The sequence below is a fragment of the Heteronotia binoei genome, chromosome 1 (genome assembly GCF_032191835.1).
Source record: "Heteronotia binoei isolate CCM8104 ecotype False Entrance Well chromosome 1, APGP_CSIRO_Hbin_v1, whole genome shotgun sequence".
NCBI classification, from domain to species: domain Eukaryota; kingdom Metazoa; phylum Chordata; class Lepidosauria; order Squamata; family Gekkonidae; genus Heteronotia; species Heteronotia binoei.
This window is the reverse complement of record NC_083223.1, coordinates 256,027,328-256,046,474: the sequence shown is the minus strand read 5'-3', so window position 1 is coordinate 256,046,474 and position 19,147 is coordinate 256,027,328. Positions and strand designations below refer to the sequence as shown.

Below are 19,147 nucleotides of genomic sequence, written 5' to 3'. Positions count from 1 at the left end.
GGGTCGGTGTGGGCAGGAAGGAAAAAAATAACCAACAGGGAAAGGGTTAAGCCCCTGGCTTCTCCCCTACTGCCTCATGGCTGATCCACTCTCCTCTCAGTTATGCCATCCTGAAAGAAAAGTGACTCCTCAAACTGTTTTAACACACACAGGAGTGTTATATGCTTGTGGAGGTGGTATAGTATAGTGACTCCTACATATTAGGAAAGTCCAGGTTTCTTACCCCACAGAGCTTGCAGTTGGGAGATACGGAGACAGTTGCCAACTTCAGGATGGGAAATTCCTGGAGATCTGAGAGAGTGGTGCCTGGGGAAGATTGGGTATGAGGAGGAGAGGGACCTCAGTTGGTTATAATGTCAAGAAGTTCGCCCTCCAAAGCAGCCATTTTCTCCAGGGGAGCTGATCTCTGTGGTCTGGATCTCCAGGCCTCACCTGGAAGTTGGCACCCCACATGGAGATAGTAGCCTACTTCAGGGGACTGTTGTAAGGATTACAAGAAGGTTACATATATGGAACACTACTTACTTAGAAGTAAACCCCACTGAACACACCAGGGTTTACTTCTGAGGCGAAATGCCTCCGCTCTCACAGCCTGAACCTTTAACCTAAATTTACCACATGCATTTTCCCACATGGCTGAAGGCTAGAAACTTGCATGTTTTTCTTTAATGGAAGGTACAGTTTTCCTGGTTCTTTTTTGTGTTATGGGGTTAAAAACCACATTCTGCTCTGAGCCGCTTAATAATCTGCCTCCTCAACCAGAAACCCGAATGACTAATAAGCCGGTTAGACCAGAAGAATGGAATGTGGAAGAGAGTGAAACATCATCACAGATTGTCAAGTTTGTTAGAAATGCAACCGGAGGGGGCAGACTGTAAATAAAAAAGGCTCAAACACTTGACATAACTTGTGTAAATGTTTTGGAGATTTTTTTTTTTTTGGAGCCGGGAGGGGGAGTAAGATATGTCAGGACTTCAAGGCTTCAGATGTCATTTGCCATTCAAAGCAAACCACATTCAAAATAGAAGTAAAATGATCAAAACAGGAGTGGCTGGAATGTTTCCACAAGAGCTAGAAAGCCGCTGAACTAGGGTTGCCAGCCTCCAGGTGGTGGCTGGAGATCTGGAATTAAAACTGATCTTCAGGCAATAAATATCAGCTCACTTGGAGAAAAATTGCATGCTGATGCATGAAACATGGCTACTTTGAAATATGAAGTCCCTCCCCAAACCCCAACCTCCTCAGGCTCCACCCCCAAAATCTCTTAGAATTTCCCAACCCAGAACTGGTAACCAGAGAAGTCTCCAGCACAGGAAAGAGAATTCAAACTAAACTGAAAGCTAATCTGGCACAGACAGACTTAATGGAATTCCCTGTGAAAAGGCAAAATGTTTCTCTGACAGGCTTGTCCGGTGGTGGCTCTAAGGATGCCACGGGACTTCATCTGGAACTTTCTGCATGCAAAGAAGGGGCTTGGTCATTAGATCATAACCCTTGGCTTTCCTTAAGACCATTTTACACCAACGCAGACCATGTGCCTCACTACTTGCTCCCAAGATCTTCTGACTCAAAGTGACAGGTTTTATATTGAACGTTGAAGCTGGAAGGGACTCCAAGGGCCATCTAGGCCAAGCCCCTCCACAATGCAGGAGATTCACAATTACTCCCCCCCCCCTTCTCCCAGTAACCACTGCTCTATGCCCAGAGGAAGGCAAACCCTCACCACAACCCCCCAGGATCCCTGGGCCAATCTCACCTGGAGAAAAATTCCTTCCTGAAGCCAAGTGGTGATTGGCGTTACCCTGGTCTTATAAGAAAGGGCCACAAAAACTTGGCAACTGCTGCATGCAAAGCAGATACTCTCTAGGGTTGCCAACCTCCAGCCGAGTCTGGGAGAGCTCCCAGAATTGCAACTGACCTCCCTACCACCGGGGTTAGTTACCTTAAAGAAAACGGCTGATTGGAGGATGGACTGCATGGCATAACGCCCCACTGAAGTCTCTCCCTTCTTCCACAAGCTCCACCCCCAAATCTCCAGGAATCCCAACCTGAAGTTGGCAACTCTCGTCACTCTCTGCCACTGAGTGGCTGTCCTTCTGTCATGCTCCGCCTCGCTGAACATTGTTTTTCCTCATCAAAATCAGCTTGCTATTTGAAAGTGTTAGGCTACCATGAGAAAAATAAAAGGAGAGAGAAAAAAAATTAAGTAAATGGGGGGGACACGACTATACTACAAACATAAACATGAACCAAAAGCGTTAACTGTCATAGCTTCCCTCAAATGAAAGAGAGGTTCAGTGACGCCTTAAATTCCAGGGCTTTTTTTGAGCCGGAACGCACAGGAATGCAGTTCCAGCTGGCTTGGGATCAGGAGGTGTGGCCTAATATGCAAATGAGTTCCTGCTGGGCTTTTTCCTACAAAAAAAAGTTGTTAAAGTCTAACCAAATTTATTCCACCATAAGCTTTTGTGAGTTAGAGCTCACTTCCTCAGCAGGGTCTAACGGCGCAGCGTCCACCTTCCAAGTAGCCATTTTCCTTAGGGGAAGTGATCTTGGTTGTCTGGAGATCCACGGTAATAGCAGATCTCCAGGTGCCATCTGGAGGTTGACAACTCTGATCAAGAGATTGGAGATGCCAAGAACCTCGACTCCCTTACCAAAATACGATATCCAGGACTGCTTTCAGGGAGCAGCAAGAGTCAGATGGGACACAAACCTGTTCAAAGTGGTTTTCAGCAGCCACCACTTCGCAAAAGCAGAAGTCTACAGTGCTGCCAAAACATCACTTCTGTGCTTAATGATCCAGTTTCAAAACGAAATAACAAGACTGCATAATCCCTTTTTATTAGGACCAACCAAAACATCATAAAACCAATGAGCAAGTTTCTGCTTCCCAGAATTCTTTATCAAGTTGACTGTTCAGTAACTTGAACAGAGGGAGAGGGAGGCAGAAGAAAGATGTTTGGGGGTATGATAAAAAAAGATCTGAAGCCCGCAGTCTGCAGCCTTCCCGAAACAGGAGGTGTCGCAGGCTTAAATGGATTAGAGTGCAAAACAGATTTTAAGATGCAGCCAATTCTGCTGGGATGGAGAAGCCTAACAAATAGCCACTCCTGGACTGAAAATATACATGCTGGCAGTTAATGAGATCCTGCCTCAGCCTAATTAGATCAAGCAGCTAGGTCCCTCGGAGAAAAGAAATGTGGTCATGCTATCATCGAAAAGCTGTGAGATCTGGAGAAGTGACTCACAAAAGCTCATCTCCTGTCACAATTTTTCTTAGTCTTTAAGGCGCTACTGGACGCTTGCCCTTTTCTACTGTGAGATCACCTTAAATTAAAAAGTCAAAACTGCACGGGGTGGCAGAGCGCGATGGTTGAAGGACATGCAGCCTTCCTATGAATAACTTGATTAACTGAAGGAACTGTCTGCAACACCCAGGCAAAACACAGAGCTTGTAAAGAAAGACAAATTATTCTCTGCGTCCTTCTGAATTTGAGGCCAGGCTCCTCTGGGGTCCCTCTGCTTAATTGTAACCAAACTGAAAGCAGGCACCAACTACAGAACTGGCAGCAAGACACAGCCCATTTGTGCAAGGCAAATTTTGGACTCCATTAATTGGAAGGCTGCAGGAAGAGGAACATCCTGGAAGATATTCTTAGTAAAAAAGGCTAAATCAAAACAGACTAATGCTGGAACTTCATATAAAATCTCTGACAGAGGATGTTTGGCAAAGAGTGTGGATGGGGTTGTTGTGAATTTGGTTGTGATAATGGCATGTTTTTCTTCTTCTTGAAAGAGACCACCCAGTAGAATGCATGTTTTGAAAGTTGGCTGGAAGTCTTGTTTGCAAAAAGAGCATCCGTACAATACTTTACAGAAACAAACAGGAACATGCATGTAATAACCCAATTCTCACACTAGGGGTCGCTGTCTGAATCCAACCACCTCCACAACTGACAGCTCTATTCCGTTTGGAGTATGCTGTCCTCTGCAAGCTTCTGCCCTGCTCAGTCTTTAGAAAAATAATTGACCAAGCAGAAGTGAGCCTCAGCGGCACACAGTGCCATTGATGCTTTAGCATTCATGCGCACAGGCATATGTGCAAGAAACAAAATACCTCCTTCTATCGCAGAGATTTTTTTCTTCTAGAGACTCTGAGGAGGGAGCTGAGCTCTGAAGAAGGACAATTAGAACATGTTAAGAAGGTACTCCCCAAAGCAGAAAAAAGGGCTAGGAAGTAGGCTCTCCCTAAGTAACTAGGGACAGTTGGAGCACCACTATGTGAAAATTGCTGGAAATCATAACATTTGTTGTGCAAATGACTTTAGTTTTCTTCTTTCTGCCAGCAAACTCAGAGCAGTGCCAATGAAATGGCCACACCGTTTCCCAGAACAACAGTGATCACCGGCAGAATTGGATAAGTTTTGTATTGCAGCAAGTGCCTCCAAACCGCCAGTGCTGGAGCATGAAGGTGTGCATTATACAGCACTCCCTGCTCATTGAAACTGCGGCAGCAAACACATAAAGTGTCAAAGCAGGATTACAGTGGCGTGTCAAGTAATGACTAGCAGGGAAATCAAACAACTTCAAGGCTGACAGCAAACAAACTGAAATTGTTTGAGATTTTTCTATTCCTTGGCTCCATCATCAACCAAAAGGGAGGCCACACTCAAGAAATCAGAAGTTTGAGTCTGGAATGGCAGCCATGAAGGAGCTAAGAAAGATTCTTAAGTGTAAGGAGTGTCATTGGTGACTAAGTACAAGTTAATTCATGCCACAGTATTCCCCATTACGGGTGTGAAAGTTGGAAAATGAAGAAAGCTCACAGGAAGAAAGTGAATTCAATTGAAATGGGGTGTTGGAGGTGTTTTATGGATACTGTGGACCCCTCAACAGACCAATACATGAGTTCAAACCAAGTCTAAAGACTCCTTAGAAGGGAGTTAGAATTCTCTCACACAAATACACCTGTCAGTTGGCCCCATCCTCTCCTTGGTTAGATGCGGGGACTCTTTGGCCCTTGGTTGCCTTCTGTTTCATATAGGACCACTCTTCTTCAGTCTCTTACCTGGGCTTGGAGCTGTAGCAAGGTCTTACCTTTTCCAAGTTAATCCGTTCACAATAAGTTAAATGACTCTACATGACTATGCCATGTAAGATGTGCATCAGTTTTTGTAAGTAAAATTTCTTTGTCTTGTTACCATTGGAGTTGGATAATCTTTGTTATTTGTTAAAACTGCATTTTGCCTTAACCAGGAAATGTGGAGGATCAAGGATACTTGGCCAAACTTGCTTAACATAAGAGCCACATAGAACAAATGTTAGATGTTTGAGAGGGGACAATAGTGGGAGGGCTTCTGGAGTTCTGGCCTCACTGATGGACTTCCTGATGGCACCTGGGTTTTTTGGCCACTGTGTGACACAGAGTGTTGACTGGATGGGCCATTAGCCAGATCCAACATGGCTTCTCCTTATGTTTTACATAGAGCCAAGAGAACTGGACCTTTAGAGAAAGGACCTAAGGCACAAGCTAGCCTGATTTCCTTAGATCTTGGGAACTAAGCAGGGTCACTCCTGGTTATTATTTGGATGGGAGACCACCAAGGAAGGCCATGGTTGCTACACAGTGGCAGCAAATGGCAAACCACTTCTGAAAACCCCTGGGGTTGCTGTGATTTCTTTGCAACTTGAAAGCACACAGTTATTATTAAGGACCAGATATGCTTGAAAGGAAGAACAGACAAGCATCGGGGAAAGACCTTCCCAATACTTGCCAAATCTCACCAACAAGTCCATCCCCCAGCCATTTTTCTACATTGGGTCCAGAGCATAAAAATTAAGGCCAGGTTTGCCACAATAAGGTGTGAAAAACACCTGCTGGGGAAAACAATCAGCAGCCAGCTACAGATTATTTGCCCTGTCATTGTGTCGACTCAGACACTGCAAATTTGGGAACGCACGCTTGTTACAGTAACGCCAAATTCAACTGTGAAACCAAACTAATAAGGCAAGGTGGCTGGGGAAGAGTTACAGGAATTGCCTCTCCTTCATTAACACAAAAGAGGAAGTCTCTTTTCAAGCTTTTGCTGCCACCTACTGGTCACCTTCCAGAGTAATTCTCATAGGCTAGAACTCTTGAGAGTCCCTCCGACTGCAAGAAAATCAAATCAGTCAGTCCTAAGGGAAACCAACTCTGACTGTTCCCTGGAAGGTCAGATGCTGAAGCTGAAGATCAAATACTTTGGCCACCAAATGAGAAGGGAGCACTCCCTGGAGAAGACCCTGATGCTGGGAAAGATAGAAAGCAAAACAAGAAGGGGACGGCAAAAGATGAGATGTCTGGACAGCATTACTGATGTAACTAACATGAATTTGAGCAGACTTCGGAGGATGGTGGAAGACAGGAGGGCCTGGCGTGACTTGGTCCATGGGGTCGCAAAGAGTTGGACTCCACTGTGCAACTGAACAACAACAAAGAAGAAAACTGCATGGACCACTTGAAGGTTTCTCAGTTGATGACTGCCTTGCGATCAAATTAAAGTAGACGATCCTTCCAGTATCATTGGACATCTCCTGAAAGTGTCTTCACCAAACCTTGTTTTACTGTTCACAGCTCCACTTAAGATAGCTTTTCTGGCCCCTAAATTAAACGAGACCAGGACTCAAGCTGATGAACACAGCCTTTTATTCTTTTCCCACCTTTGCTTTAAATTTGTTTGAAAGACGCATAACACAGGAGGGCTGACGTGATCCACAGTATTGGTAGGAGGCAGAGCCTGCGAGCCAAAACTCCAATTTCCAAGTACCCGGTTTCTCTTGTGTAAAAGTCTGTTTTGGAAACAGCACCTTCTGAGCAAAGTCACAAAAGCCTTTCCCTCATTTCTTTGGCTCTGTGGCTCACGATGCTGCTACCTGAGTGAGCGGGTCTTCAAGGTACTGGACCAACGCTTGGGCCTAGGAAGAGAGAGCAAGAAAGCAGTTGATTCCGGAGCTCTGCAAAGTGGAGGCACCAGCCCAAGTCACAGAAAACAAGGCGAAGAAGTGTGGGTTAGGAGTGACTTCCACCTGGTGAACTGGTTGGAGCACAGGAGTAGGGGGGAATTACAGCAGACAAGGAACTGGAAGCTGCAGTTTGCCAAGTGTGTTCAGAGAGGTACAAACCGTAGCCCGAGTTTCTGATCTGTGTGGAGGGGGGGGGCACAAGAGCACTGAGGGAAAATGCTACTACATATAATCTCTACAGGAAAAGAGAAGGGCGAGGTATAAATCTGCAATTCTTCTTCTTCTAACCAAAACCATTAGTTAAGCCTCCCATTCCAAACTAAATAAAAGTCAAGGTGAGTCTTGTTTGATTCTGGTTGATGGTCAGACAATTACAAAAGCTTACATTCTGAATAAAACTTAAGTTGGTCTTAAAGGTGAAACTTGTCTACTACTTTGCTCTATTGCTTCAGACCAACATGGCTGCCCACTTGGATCAACGGCTTGCCCACTTGCTCCCTTGTCATTCCTTCACGGAAGAGATCCTACAGCAGGGGGTTTGGGGCACTCAAGCTTGTGCCCAGGAGCCTATGGGCTTTATTCTTCCCTAACTAGAGCCAAGCTCCCCATCTCTTGAGGTGGTTGGCCTCTGCCCCCCTCACCACCCATTTGAAGAAGGGCTCTTGCTTTCCCCTGCCTTTCCTTCAGAGCAGCTCTGGTTGTGAGACAGAAGTTCTAGGTCAGCCTCTGACCCACTGGGATACCCAGGGGAAGTCATCGGCAGGCAGCACTGGCCGCAGCCACGGCACAGAGCTTGCCACCGTTCCGCCTCAAGGGGTTCCAAGTGATGGTTAACCCACACTACAATTCAGGCAGCTGCAATATTTGCGCCCCAAACAACTGCTTGAAAAAATGAGCAGCTCCATTTTCACCTTTCAAAAGGCGTCGGTGACCAAGCTCACTGGTATGGACACTCTGCGCTGTGTTTATGAAGTGGATAGCTTTGATTCTCTCACTGAGGGAAGGCGTTTAAGGTCCAAGGATCCTGGGCCTTGTTTGAGGCCAGGCACAAGTGAAGCTGCCTTATACTTTATCAGCCCATATCTATCTCATATTTATCCAATCAATCAATCGATCAATCTCTCTCTCTGTTTCTCTCACATATAATCTCTCGCAGTCTCTCTCTCTCATATATATATATATATATATATATATATATATATATATATATATATATATATATATATATATATATATATATATATATATATATATATATATATATACAGGGCTTTCTTTCTGCCAGAACCCACAGGAGTGGAGCTCTGTCTGGCCTGGCTTTCGCTGGCCTGACCCACTATGCAGCAGCCATGTGCTCCCAGGCTAGGCGGTGTGACCTAATACGCAAATGAGCTCCTGCCGGGCTTTTTCTGCAAAAAAAGCACTGTTCATATCTAACTATTCCATCTCTCTCTCTCATACTGCTTCTTAAACTATTAGTCCCAAGCAGATTACTAAAATATAAACACCTAGACCAACAGCTGCAAAAACCTGTCACAGCCACGTAAAATTTTGCAGCTGAAAGAATGACACGAATGAAAGAAAGTCTACGATCATCTTCTAATAAAAGAGCTCATGTCAGCTCAGCCCATCCAGATCAGTACTGTTTGCTCTGACACCCTAGGGAACCAATGCCTCACCTGCATCACCTACCCCCTGCTCCTTTCAGCTGGAGATGCTGGGGGTTGAGCCTGGGGCCTTCTGCATGCCAAGCAGATGATCTCCCTCTGAACCACGGCCCCTCCCTAGATCCTGGGAAGCACACCTCCTTCTCTGCTAACTGGGGGAAGAGCCTGCAGCATCCAAACCTCTGCCACAGTTTACTGGGAAGCCTCCTACGGGCCACAAAGTTCTGTGCTGATTTGGCTGCAAGTCAGTATAGCAACAACTAATAATGACCTTCCCGCCAGGAGAAAAGGCCTCCGAATCACTGGAGGGTGGGCTTACCTTTGCTTTCAGCATCCCGAAGCCCACTGTCTCCTTTGCATACATGCACAGCAGTAAGTTGGCAACTCTGGTGATTGCGACACGTCCCTCCTTGGGTTTTTTTTGGGGGGGGGGGAGTGGGGAAGAGAGAGAATGAAAGAACATAAGGACAAGCAATAAAAGTTGAATTAAAAGTGTCCAATTCACAAACTGCAGAGCAGGTAGAAGTCCCACCCTGGGACTTTTCCAACCAGAAACACACAAAAGCAGACAGTTGCTGTGAGTGGAGGTGCTGTATCAGCAGAACTTCTGCCTTCCTCAGGCTTTACAGGAATGCAAGCTCTGCTTCAGGGCTGCGTGTGTGTTGGGGGACAACCCCACTTCTAATAGCTAGGCAGCATGGAGACAGATTGTTTTCATCCCTCTCTTATGGTAGCCATAGGCCACACAACAGCTATTCTGTTTGCTCTGCCATCGTTGGCTGTTGTTAAGCTGTGCAAAAGACAGACGAAATTCAGCCTTCATTGACAAGCCTGTTACTTCATTTCTTTACATTTACAAAATTTATATCCCACTTTTCTGCTCTCACAAGAGCCGCTAAGGCAGCTAACAAGTAAAACATACACGATAAAATGCAGAGGTCGTTTTGTAGAAAAATAGGTGGTGGAGCTCATCCAGGGATTGTTATGCAGCTGCATCTACTATTAAATGGACAAGGAGGTGAAATTCTCAGGAGGAGGAGGTGAAACTCTCAGAAAGGTTCAGGAGCTGTGCTCCTGTGAGCTCCCACTGAATCTGAGGCCTGATAAAATCACAATTTGAAGACCATTAAAATCAATCCACCTAAATGCACATCATTAAAACAAATCAGAAACAGAGTTTAAAACACATACAGAGATGTAAACACAGCAGCTATAAAACACTGGTCAGGAAGGAGGGGTTCCTGGCGGAATGCCAAAATGAAACGAACAGTTATGACCCACTGGCAGAAGACAGCAACAGAAGGGGATGGACAAATCTCACTGGGAAGAGAGTTCCAGAGCTTTGGTGCCATGACCAAGAAGGCCCTATCCCAGGTTGCCTAACCTCAGAAGATGGGGGCACACAAAGCAGGGCCTCCGAAGATGACTGGAAAGGTCAGGAGGGTTCATAAGGGATTAAACAGGCCTTCAGGTATGTTGGTCCCAAACCACACAGGGTTTTGAAAGTGAAGACCAGCACCTTGAATTGTTCCTGGAAACGTTAAAGCCTGCTACACATTACATTCACCACAGGACAGTAGCCCTGAGCCACACAACAGCTCAGTTAAGATCTCTCCCTTTCAACACAGGAAGAAAGCTGGAAGGAACAGCAACCATCGCTAAGAAGTGACATCAAAAGGGGTACCAGAGTCAGTTAATTTAGAAAGGTCCAGTGCTTTACTTTAAGAGATCTCCTCTTGCCCTTCCCAATTCACAAGGAAAAGCCAGCTGCTAAAGAGAAAGAGAAGGGAGATCTAGAATCAGGTGATTTCTATTCCTCACACCAACGTTTTTCTGCCTGCTGTTGGGGCTGGAATAACTTTGAAAAACCGGGGGAACAAAAAAGGGTTATTGCAAACACAGTATGTTAAAGTTCTACTGAATTGATTCAAATGTCCCTTCCCTCACTTCTATACTGTAACTTGTTTAGCCAAATTCTTGCACTTCATATCATTTATTTTCATTTATTAAAATATTTATACGCCACCTTTCCTCTTGAGCCAAGGCAGCTTACAAGTGATAATTAAAAATTTTAGACTAAAGCCAAACATCCACTGCCCAGATACCTGCCTCCTCCCCTTGGAAGATGCCTGCCTTCATACCCCCTGCAAAACCCCTGGCAGACCAGCAACGCTTGCAGCATCAGACTCTCAGCCACTCCTCCCCTGGACAATTTCATTCCATATGCAGGCATGGAGCAACATCTGTTAAAAGTGAGCACATCAGGACATGGGCCTGGATCCAACCAGGAAAGGGACATGCCAAGCAGCCCAAAGCTTCCCAGGAAGCAGCCCTTGGAAACAGTCTTTGGTATGTACCATGCAGTCCATGAGGATGAACTTCAAGTTGTCTTCGTTGAAGGCCTGGTGGCCGTTCTTGTCGTAGGCCACCCAGATGTTGCTCGCAATGGCTGCCGTGACTCTGGCATCTGTGTCTCCGTAACCGGAATATGCAAGGAGAGAGCCCTCATTGTTCAGGAGTCTGGAGGAGAAAGCAGACACAGTGCAGAGAGCAAATAAGGACAGGAGCCAAGAAGGGTTCAGGAAGGAGGACGAATATTTCTAGAGTCAAGCATGGAGAGATTTCTAGAGTTTAGCATGGAGACAGAATTGCCTTGTAAACCTAAGTATTGCTTTGGTCCAATAAGGACAGTCCCGCGGGATCAGACCAACATCTGTCCCAGCCCTGAATCCAGTTTCCAACAGAGGTCAGCCACATAATACTGAGAAGCTCACAAGTGAAACATACAGGCAAGAGCTCTACCCTGTTGTTTGTTCCCAGCATCTGGCATACTGCCCTGAACACAGAGGTTCCACTTAGCTATCACAGCTACCAATATTTTGGGGAAGAAATCTATAAAATGCAAGACAATTAAGGGGTATGATAGTTCAATGTGTTTATCAGTTGCTTTAGAAGACGAGAGTGGAAAAATATTCTCATTCCTGTTGGCTTCTACTGACAGAGAAAATTTTGAATATTTGCACTTTATGCATAGTTTTTTCTGTTATTCTCTTACCCAAATACACATTACTGTCACTTACTATTTAACATGTATTGATTTTTTTTTTCAAATCAGTTTTATAAAAACAAACATACATCACAGATATAAAACAACTTTTTAAAAACACAGCTAGTTCTATAATTTAAAATAGTAGCTAAAATCCTCAGAAAAATTGACAGGAAAGTACAAAACACTCAAGGGGTGAAGCACTACTTCACCCAATGCATAATCAACTTGATGGAATTCAGGGCCCCAGTATTCATCAGTGATGGCCAATGGCTCCAACAGTTGTCAAAAGACACTACACAAATCCATGGCTTAGCCTAACAGGGCAGTTCTGCAGATAAAATGGAGTGGGGGAGAGCTGTGTGGCCTACCAAGAGATCATTGTAGAAAGAATGGAACAAAAAAAACACCTTCAAAAGAATTTTAAAAATAAGCTACCCATCATAAGAACCTTGGCACATGGATGTTCTGATTTAAGTTAACATATCAAAGATTATTTGAAACACATGCAAAAAATTCACAAATCTCTCCCCAACACCACCACAGTGACCATCTCCAGGCCCAGAAGATGGCAAGTCAGGTCCTTGGTTTATAGCAGGGTGGCCAAACTGTGGCTCGGGAGCCACATATTGCACTTTCATACATATTGTGTGGTTCTTAAAGCCCCACCACCCCATTGGCTGGCTTGGAGAAGGCATTTGTCTCTTTAAATCACTTCTCCAAGCCAAACCAGTCAGTAACTTGGAGAATGCACTTAAAGTTGCTTTCTTTCCACCTCTACCTTCCAGCTTTCAAACATCTGATGTTCATGTCATGCAGATCTCAAACATCTGACACTCACTATAGTTGGCTCTTACATTAAGCAAGTTTGGCCACCCCTGAACTAGATAGCTTGTATGGCCTCTTCTAACTCTGTGATTCTGATTCATTACCAATAACTTGGGAGGGGGATACAGACAGCGTTCAAGTCCTACTACATTTTCATCCCACCCGCCCTCACCAGGAAGTCAGGGCAGTACCCATGCTTCTCCTGCTCCCTCCCTCCATTTTTAACCTCAGCAGCAGCCCTGTGAAGTAGGTTACGCTGAAGCAAGTGGCCCAATGAGCTTCATGGACCTATCCGCCACACCACACTGCAATGTCTCCACTTTAAAGCCAGGAACGGTGGTTGGCTTTTTTTGTTTAATTGGAGCCCGAAACCTCCCAACTACTCACAAGGTGCTCTGAACTCCTCCCGTGTTGGCCTGGCTCAGCACTTGGGTCAAAGCCTTGGGGCGCAGCATGGCAACCCTCCTTATAAAACGCAGAAAAGGCGAAAGTCAACCACTGGAGAAAACGCAGTAGCAGGGCAGCTTCCTCCCATCAGCTGATCTCCTTTGCTCCCTCTAAGCATTCTGGGAGTTGTAGTTTTCATGCCACACACGCTTCCGGCTCTGCAATAGCCGATTCTTTCCGCTCTTCCTTCAGGCTGCAGTTTCCCCACCGAACCTGATGGTGTCGCTACGACCCAGTGTTAGCAAATAGGCGCGTCGGCCGGGCCACTTGTAGCCTGGAGTTTCGCGTCGCCTTTTTAAAAAAAGCAGAGCTATTCTAGAACACTCCGATGGCGGGGAGGCTCCCTTAGAGACCGAATAAGGGCTTGGAGAGAATGAGATGCGCCACGGCAATCCCTGCAGTAACGTCCGCTTTAAATTTGAACTTTCTCCCTCAATACAAATTATAGACTATTTACCACCGATGCCTTTTTGGCGCCATGGCCAAAGGCGGCCTTTCCTGTGTCAACGTTGGCTCCCGAAGGCACTTCAGATATTTTAATCAAACTTTTTTGCCTCTCTCTAGTTCATTCAAGGCCTAATGGGTTAATATCATAGAGGTGCCAAAGCCTAGAACGGTATAGCTATATCCATACAGCCATGGCCGAAGTTAATCCGGCGTCTCAACGTGACTCATCTATAAATACATTCAACGTGTTGGCAGTTGCGCTGCACTTTGAACTTCTGGAGTAACCCACAAAAATAAAGCGTCAACCACACCACCGTCGCACTAATGACTACTTCCGTTTTAAATTTTCTCCCGCTCTTTAATAATTTCCTATACAAAGCCGGTTCGTTGGGGGAAAGAGGCTAACTTCTAGTGGGCCTCTCCGCCCACTTCCTTCCGCTGCAAGGAAAGGGAGGGAGAAACGGCGGGTTCCTCTTTGAAACCGGAAGTGTCGCTCTTGCCCCGTGGATGCGCATTGGCCGGGAAGCCGAGGAGGAGGCGGGAATCTTGCCTCTGTGGTGGTGGCTGGTGGCGGGGTCCTCTCTGTCTCCTCGTTGTCTGTGGCCGGCCGGCGCCTTGGTGGAGAAATAGGCGAGGGGGCGGTCGGCCGGCCAGCCAGCCAAGATGGCGGAGCTCAGCGGCGGCCCCGGCTCGGCTGCGAGCTCGGCCGGCAGCAGAGAAGGCGGCGGAGGAGGAGGGAGCGGCGCCAATGCAGCCGCGGGCGCCGCCGTGGGAGGCGGGGAGGGCGGCCCAGGGGGGCTCCTCATCCGGGTGATGGTGAAGACCCCCAAAGACAAGGAGGAGATCCTTACCGGCGAGCGCGTCTCCGTCAAGGAGGTGAGGAGGGGAAGAGGGAGGGAGAGCGGGGCTGCGAGGAGTAGGACGGTGGCTCAGTGGTAGAGCATCTGCTTGGTAAGCGGAAGGTCCCAGGTTCAGTTCCCGGCACCGCCAACTAAAAAGGGTCCAGGCACAAACAGGCGTGGGAAAACTTCAGCTTTGAGACCCTGGAGAGCCGCTACAAGCCTGAGTAGACAATACTGACTTCGATGGACCGAGGGTCTGATTCAGTAGAAGGGCAGCTTCATATGTTTAAGATCTGATTTGAGGGAGGTTTTTTGCGGGGAGGGACGGTGGCTCAGTGGTAGAGCATCTGTTGCTTGGTAAGCAAGAAGGTCCGGGGTTCATTCCCTGCTGGAGAGCCACTGCCAGTCTGAGTAGACAATACTGACTTTGATGAACTTGAGGGTCCAATTCAGTAGAAGGTAGCTTCATAGGTTCATATATATGTTCATATAGGAGTCTCTTTTTCCCCCATCCTGCTTGGGGTGGCTTGGTGGGGGCCGCCACAGAGACTTCTTGGAGAGCCCCTTTCATGGGTCTGGAGAGAGGCTTTTGTCTTGGCTGAGCCGCTTTGTGCGGAGTTGCTTTGGAAAGGCATGGTGAGGGAGCAGAGAAAGGTTACAAAAGGCTTCCTGGGTGTGAATAAAATCTGGTGGTCAGGAAGCTTTGCAAGAGAAGAGGGAGGGGAAGGGCTTCAAACTGGATCAGGTGAAGGAAGGAGAGGGGGGGAGTGTGGGGTGGGGGAGTTAGAGTGTTAAAGGGACCTGGGCGTAGGTGAGATTAGGGAAAGAGTGGAAGGTGCAAATGGGGGTAGGAAAGAGTGGAGGAGAAGAAAAATGTATTGGATTTATATCCTGCTCTATACTCTGAATCTCAGAGCAGTCACAATCTCCTTTACCTTCCTCCCCCCACAACAGGCACTCTGTGAGGTGGGTAGGGTTGAGAGAGCTCTCCCAGAAGCTGCCTTTTCAGGGACAACTCCTGCGAGAGCTATGGCTGACCCAAGGCCATTCCAGCAGCTGCAAGTGGAGGAGTGGACAGCGCAGGGCTTTAGAGTGGCTCATCTTAGAAGCTGGTGAGAAGAGAAGCAAGAAAAAATGCAAATAGGGATGAAGAGAGCAAAGAGAGAGAACAGGGAGGGAGGTGTGGGCGGCAAGTGTGTATAGAAAAAGCGCTATGGGTGGTGGTTTGATGTTGGGAGAGTGTGGAGAAGGAAGAAGCATGTTGAGACATGTGATGTACCTGGCCCTGAGGAGTTGGAGGGGCACTGCAGGAGCCGCAAAAAGTGTAGCATGGGTACTTGAGGATTTTCCAGAAGCTCCTCATCATGCAATCTTTGTTTTCTCAACAACAGTCTTGGAAGGCGGACCTGTGTGTGATGAAATTGAGGGTTATTAATTAACTTAAATGAATAGGTTGCCTAGTCAGCTTGTGGTCCAAGAATAAAAATAATGACGGGGTGAGAGTGAAGAGAGGCTTTGGGTAGCTGGGAAATACCTAGCAGCAACACTTGTGTTAGGTGGGATTTAGCAGGAGTTGCCACAGGGGGTTCTGTATAGGCTGGGGGCTGAATAGTAACCATGGTGGGAGGGGGCAAGGAATTGGAAAGCAGATGCAGTACTGGAGGGGACGGGTGACTCCCACCACCTTTAATTCCCAGGAGAACCATTCTAGACTGCCACTTTTTGCCTGGTAGGGTGGGGAAGAAAGTGATCTTATGAGTGTTCCCATTCCAGTTTAAAGAGGAGATCTCCAGACGGTTCAAAGCCAAACAGGATCAGCTGGTTCTGATCTTTGCCGGGAAGATTCTGAAGGACAGCGATACACTGAATCAGCACGGGATCAAAGATGGACTAACAGTTCACCTGGTGATCAAAACGCCGCAAAAGTAAGAAGAAAGTTCCTCTGGGAAACAGGATAGTTAAGTTAGCTAAAGTTGTGGGCATGCATAGATTTTCTTTCTTAGCTTGGCACAATAACAGTTTTTACTGAATTCTGATCTTAATGCATAAAAGTGACGTGTGAGTTGGGAACTCCGGCGTCACGTAGATGTCAGTGGTATGCAAATCAGTCTGTTGTGTGCATTTGCAATGGCCCTTTGTCTCCTGGAAGTTCCACACCACTTCTTGGCCATGCAGTCTGCAGGTTGCTTCGGTGCCATGAATCAGTTTGTCTTCCTGTGCTTCTTTCTTCAGTGGGCTGAGCAGTTGTCGTTTCTCAGGTTCCCCTTCCTCATCACTGCTGACAGGTTTGCTTAAATTCTGCCACATCATCTCATTATGTAACTGCACTTGAGGCAGTTTACAAGAAGGTAAAAATGGCCCCATTGTAACAGCATCAAATAAAGCATCGATAGTACTCTTAGTAATAATAAAGATCAATTCTTAAAGTTGACTCAGGCAGCTGCAGATTAAAATGAAAAGGTCTGGACAGAAACTGACTTGGTGGACCAACTAGTCAGTTATTGGCCAACTGTTTTTAAAGGAATCAGAGAGAAATTTTTTCTACTAGTAAATTTGACATTTAATTTAGTTTTTTTTTTCTCTAATTAGTTGAGCATGAAACAATGACATTTACTTTAATAAAATTGGGTTGTTTTGTAGAAAAACAGGTGGAGCTTGTTAACATAACTAATAAGCTTATGTCTTTCCCCCACCAGCCAAAAACAACCTGAGGCAAGAAAGGAGAGCCCTGGGCAAGCGAGGCCTCCTTGGGCTGGCTAGAGATCCAGCCAGCCCGAGCAGGTCTTGATCACCTAGAGCTCTCCTTGGCCACCCCCCAGTCAAAAGGTCTGCAAGCCACCCGCCACCCAAAATCACATAAGAAGTGGTGGTGTGGGCTTCTCCAGCTCCTGAATTCAAGGCCTGAATCAAATTATAACAAAATGTAACTTTTAACAGAGGTTACTGCCAATGAAAATTATTGCTTGAACTGTGCTTCACTTTGGTGGGTTTTTTTTCCTGTTTACTGTACATTTCCTTTTTTTCTTTTAAATAACATTAGAGCAAATACCCCCAAAAATAAAGAGCTGCTGTTAAAATCTATTTGGAAATGCTGGAGGAGGTGCTTTGTGTAGCTCAGGTTTTGCCTCTGGCTGCTAGAGGGCTGGGGAGGTGGAACAGGTTGAAAAGCAATACCCTTCCCAGTCTTCCTAATCCATGGCACCATTGTGCAGTTAAAGAAGAAGGTATTGGATTTATATCCCACTCTTTATTCAAAGTCTCAGAGCGGCTCACAAACTCCTTCATCTTCCTCCCCCACAACAGACACCCTGTGAGGTGGGTGGGGCTGAGAGGACTCTCACAGTAGCTGCCCTTTCAAGGACAAATCCTGCCATAGCTATGGCTGACTCAAGGCCATTCTAGCAGGTGCAAGTGGAAGAGTGGGGAGTCAAACTTGGTTCTCCCAGATAAGAGTCCGCACACTTAACCACTATACCAAACTGGCTCTCTACACTAAAGAAACAGTCTCCTAAACCCACATTACACAGTGACATTCTTGGGTTTGTGGACTACTTAACTGGTTGTTGCACTTTGGCCCTAGTGAGAAGTCAGGAATCCGATAACCTTTGAAAGCAGCCTTAACAGCCTTCCGCATTGTGGCACAGATAAATTTGATTGAGGGATGGCATGGTTGCAAGGGCAGGAGATGAATTTTGCAACAATAACAAAAGAACCCCCAAACCAGTCTTTGCTGCTCTTGATCCAAAACGGGTGCAAGAGTTGGCAGCTTTTGCATCGACATGTTCACACATGAGCCACTCTTCAGCACTAATGTATTGCTGCTGACTCCTGGGAAGAACATGATGTCCTGTGTGCAGGCTGTTCCTTTTGTGGGTTTGTTACTATAGACATGTGCAAATGTCCCAGCTGTTATGACGAGTAATGAATTGCATTTAAAAAAAAAAAAAAAAAAGTGTTGCAAGTTCCACGTCTCCACCAGTGTTTCCCATACTGCAAAAATATGGGACGCTTGAGCACAAAATTCAAATTTCCCAGTGTTGCTGAATATAAATCCTGCAGGAAATGTTTCTTGGTGATGTCTTCTCTTTTTCCAGTCCAAGTTGTCTGAGCCTGGGTCAAAACCCTTCCTTCCTTTTGCCTCCATATAAAGCTTTTGCCTCTCACTTGGTGTTTTCCACAGGTCTCAAGATCCTTCGGCAGTGGCAGCAGCTTCATCTCCTCCTCCTCCTGCCCCTCCTGTTACCACTACAGCTGCTGCTGCGGCTCCCTCCACAGCCCCCGCTTCTCCTGCCACCCCATCACAGCCTTCCACGTCCAGCAACGCGCTTTCAGATGCAGGGAATAACAGCCGGAGAAGCAGTGGGCTTGGGGCTGCTCCAGGCCCGACGGCAGAAGGGACGCCCAGTGGCGCCACGTCCATCTTGTGTGAGTCTTCATCAGTTTGGGTGCCTGGTTTCTCTTTTTTTTTTTTGCACTACCAGAGAATTGGGAGAACTAGAGAGTTTTGACTCTACTGGAAAGCCAGGTCTTGGCTTTCCTTCCTTTTCACCCACTGTTCTCACCCAGTGGAAAGAGCTGCCTGGCAATGGTGTACCTGCCTCAGTCTCTTCTCACCACCAGGACCTGGGAAGAATGGCCAGGAGATTTTGTGGGTGGAGACAGGTGCTCTGAAGCATGATATTGCTTCGGCACTCTCCCCCCCCCCCCCCCTCTGAAATTTCAATGTGCCATTGAGGTTGATGCAGTAGGATGCACTGAGAGCTTCAGGACTGAATCATAAAGTTTTGGCTAATCCTAGAGTATCACCCTCACTGTCATGATGTCACTTCTGGCGATGTTGCATGCTGTTGTGCCCCCCCCACTCG

The 19,147-nt window shown here is 46.6% G+C and overlaps 2 protein-coding genes across 2 annotated transcripts in view; one reads left to right on the top strand and one right to left on the bottom strand.

The window, feature by feature from the left end:
- Window positions 1-6,671: 6,671 nt before the first annotated feature.
- Window positions 6,672-14,039, bottom strand: LAMTOR2 (late endosomal/lysosomal adaptor, MAPK and MTOR activator 2). The gene is made up of 4 exons (XM_060253833.1): window positions 12,934-14,039; window positions 11,030-11,192; window positions 8,992-9,081; window positions 6,672-6,957 (listed from the first exon to the last, which is right to left on the bottom strand). Exons 1-4 carry the CDS (start codon window positions 12,999-13,001, stop codon window positions 6,901-6,903), a joined length of 378 nt encoding a protein of 125 aa, XP_060109816.1. The 5' UTR covers window positions 13,002-14,039; the 3' UTR covers window positions 6,672-6,900.
- Window positions 14,003-19,147, top strand: part of UBQLN4 (ubiquilin 4) — a 20,881-nt gene continuing 15,736 nt past the window's right edge. Inside the window, exons 1-3 of the mRNA XM_060253824.1 lie at window positions 14,003-14,316; window positions 16,056-16,207; window positions 18,463-18,707. Coding sequence (XP_060109807.1) covers window positions 14,104-14,316; window positions 16,056-16,207; window positions 18,463-18,707 — 610 coding nt within the window. The 5' untranslated portion in view covers window positions 14,003-14,103. The remainder of the gene's footprint in view (window positions 14,317-16,055; window positions 16,208-18,462; window positions 18,708-19,147) is intronic.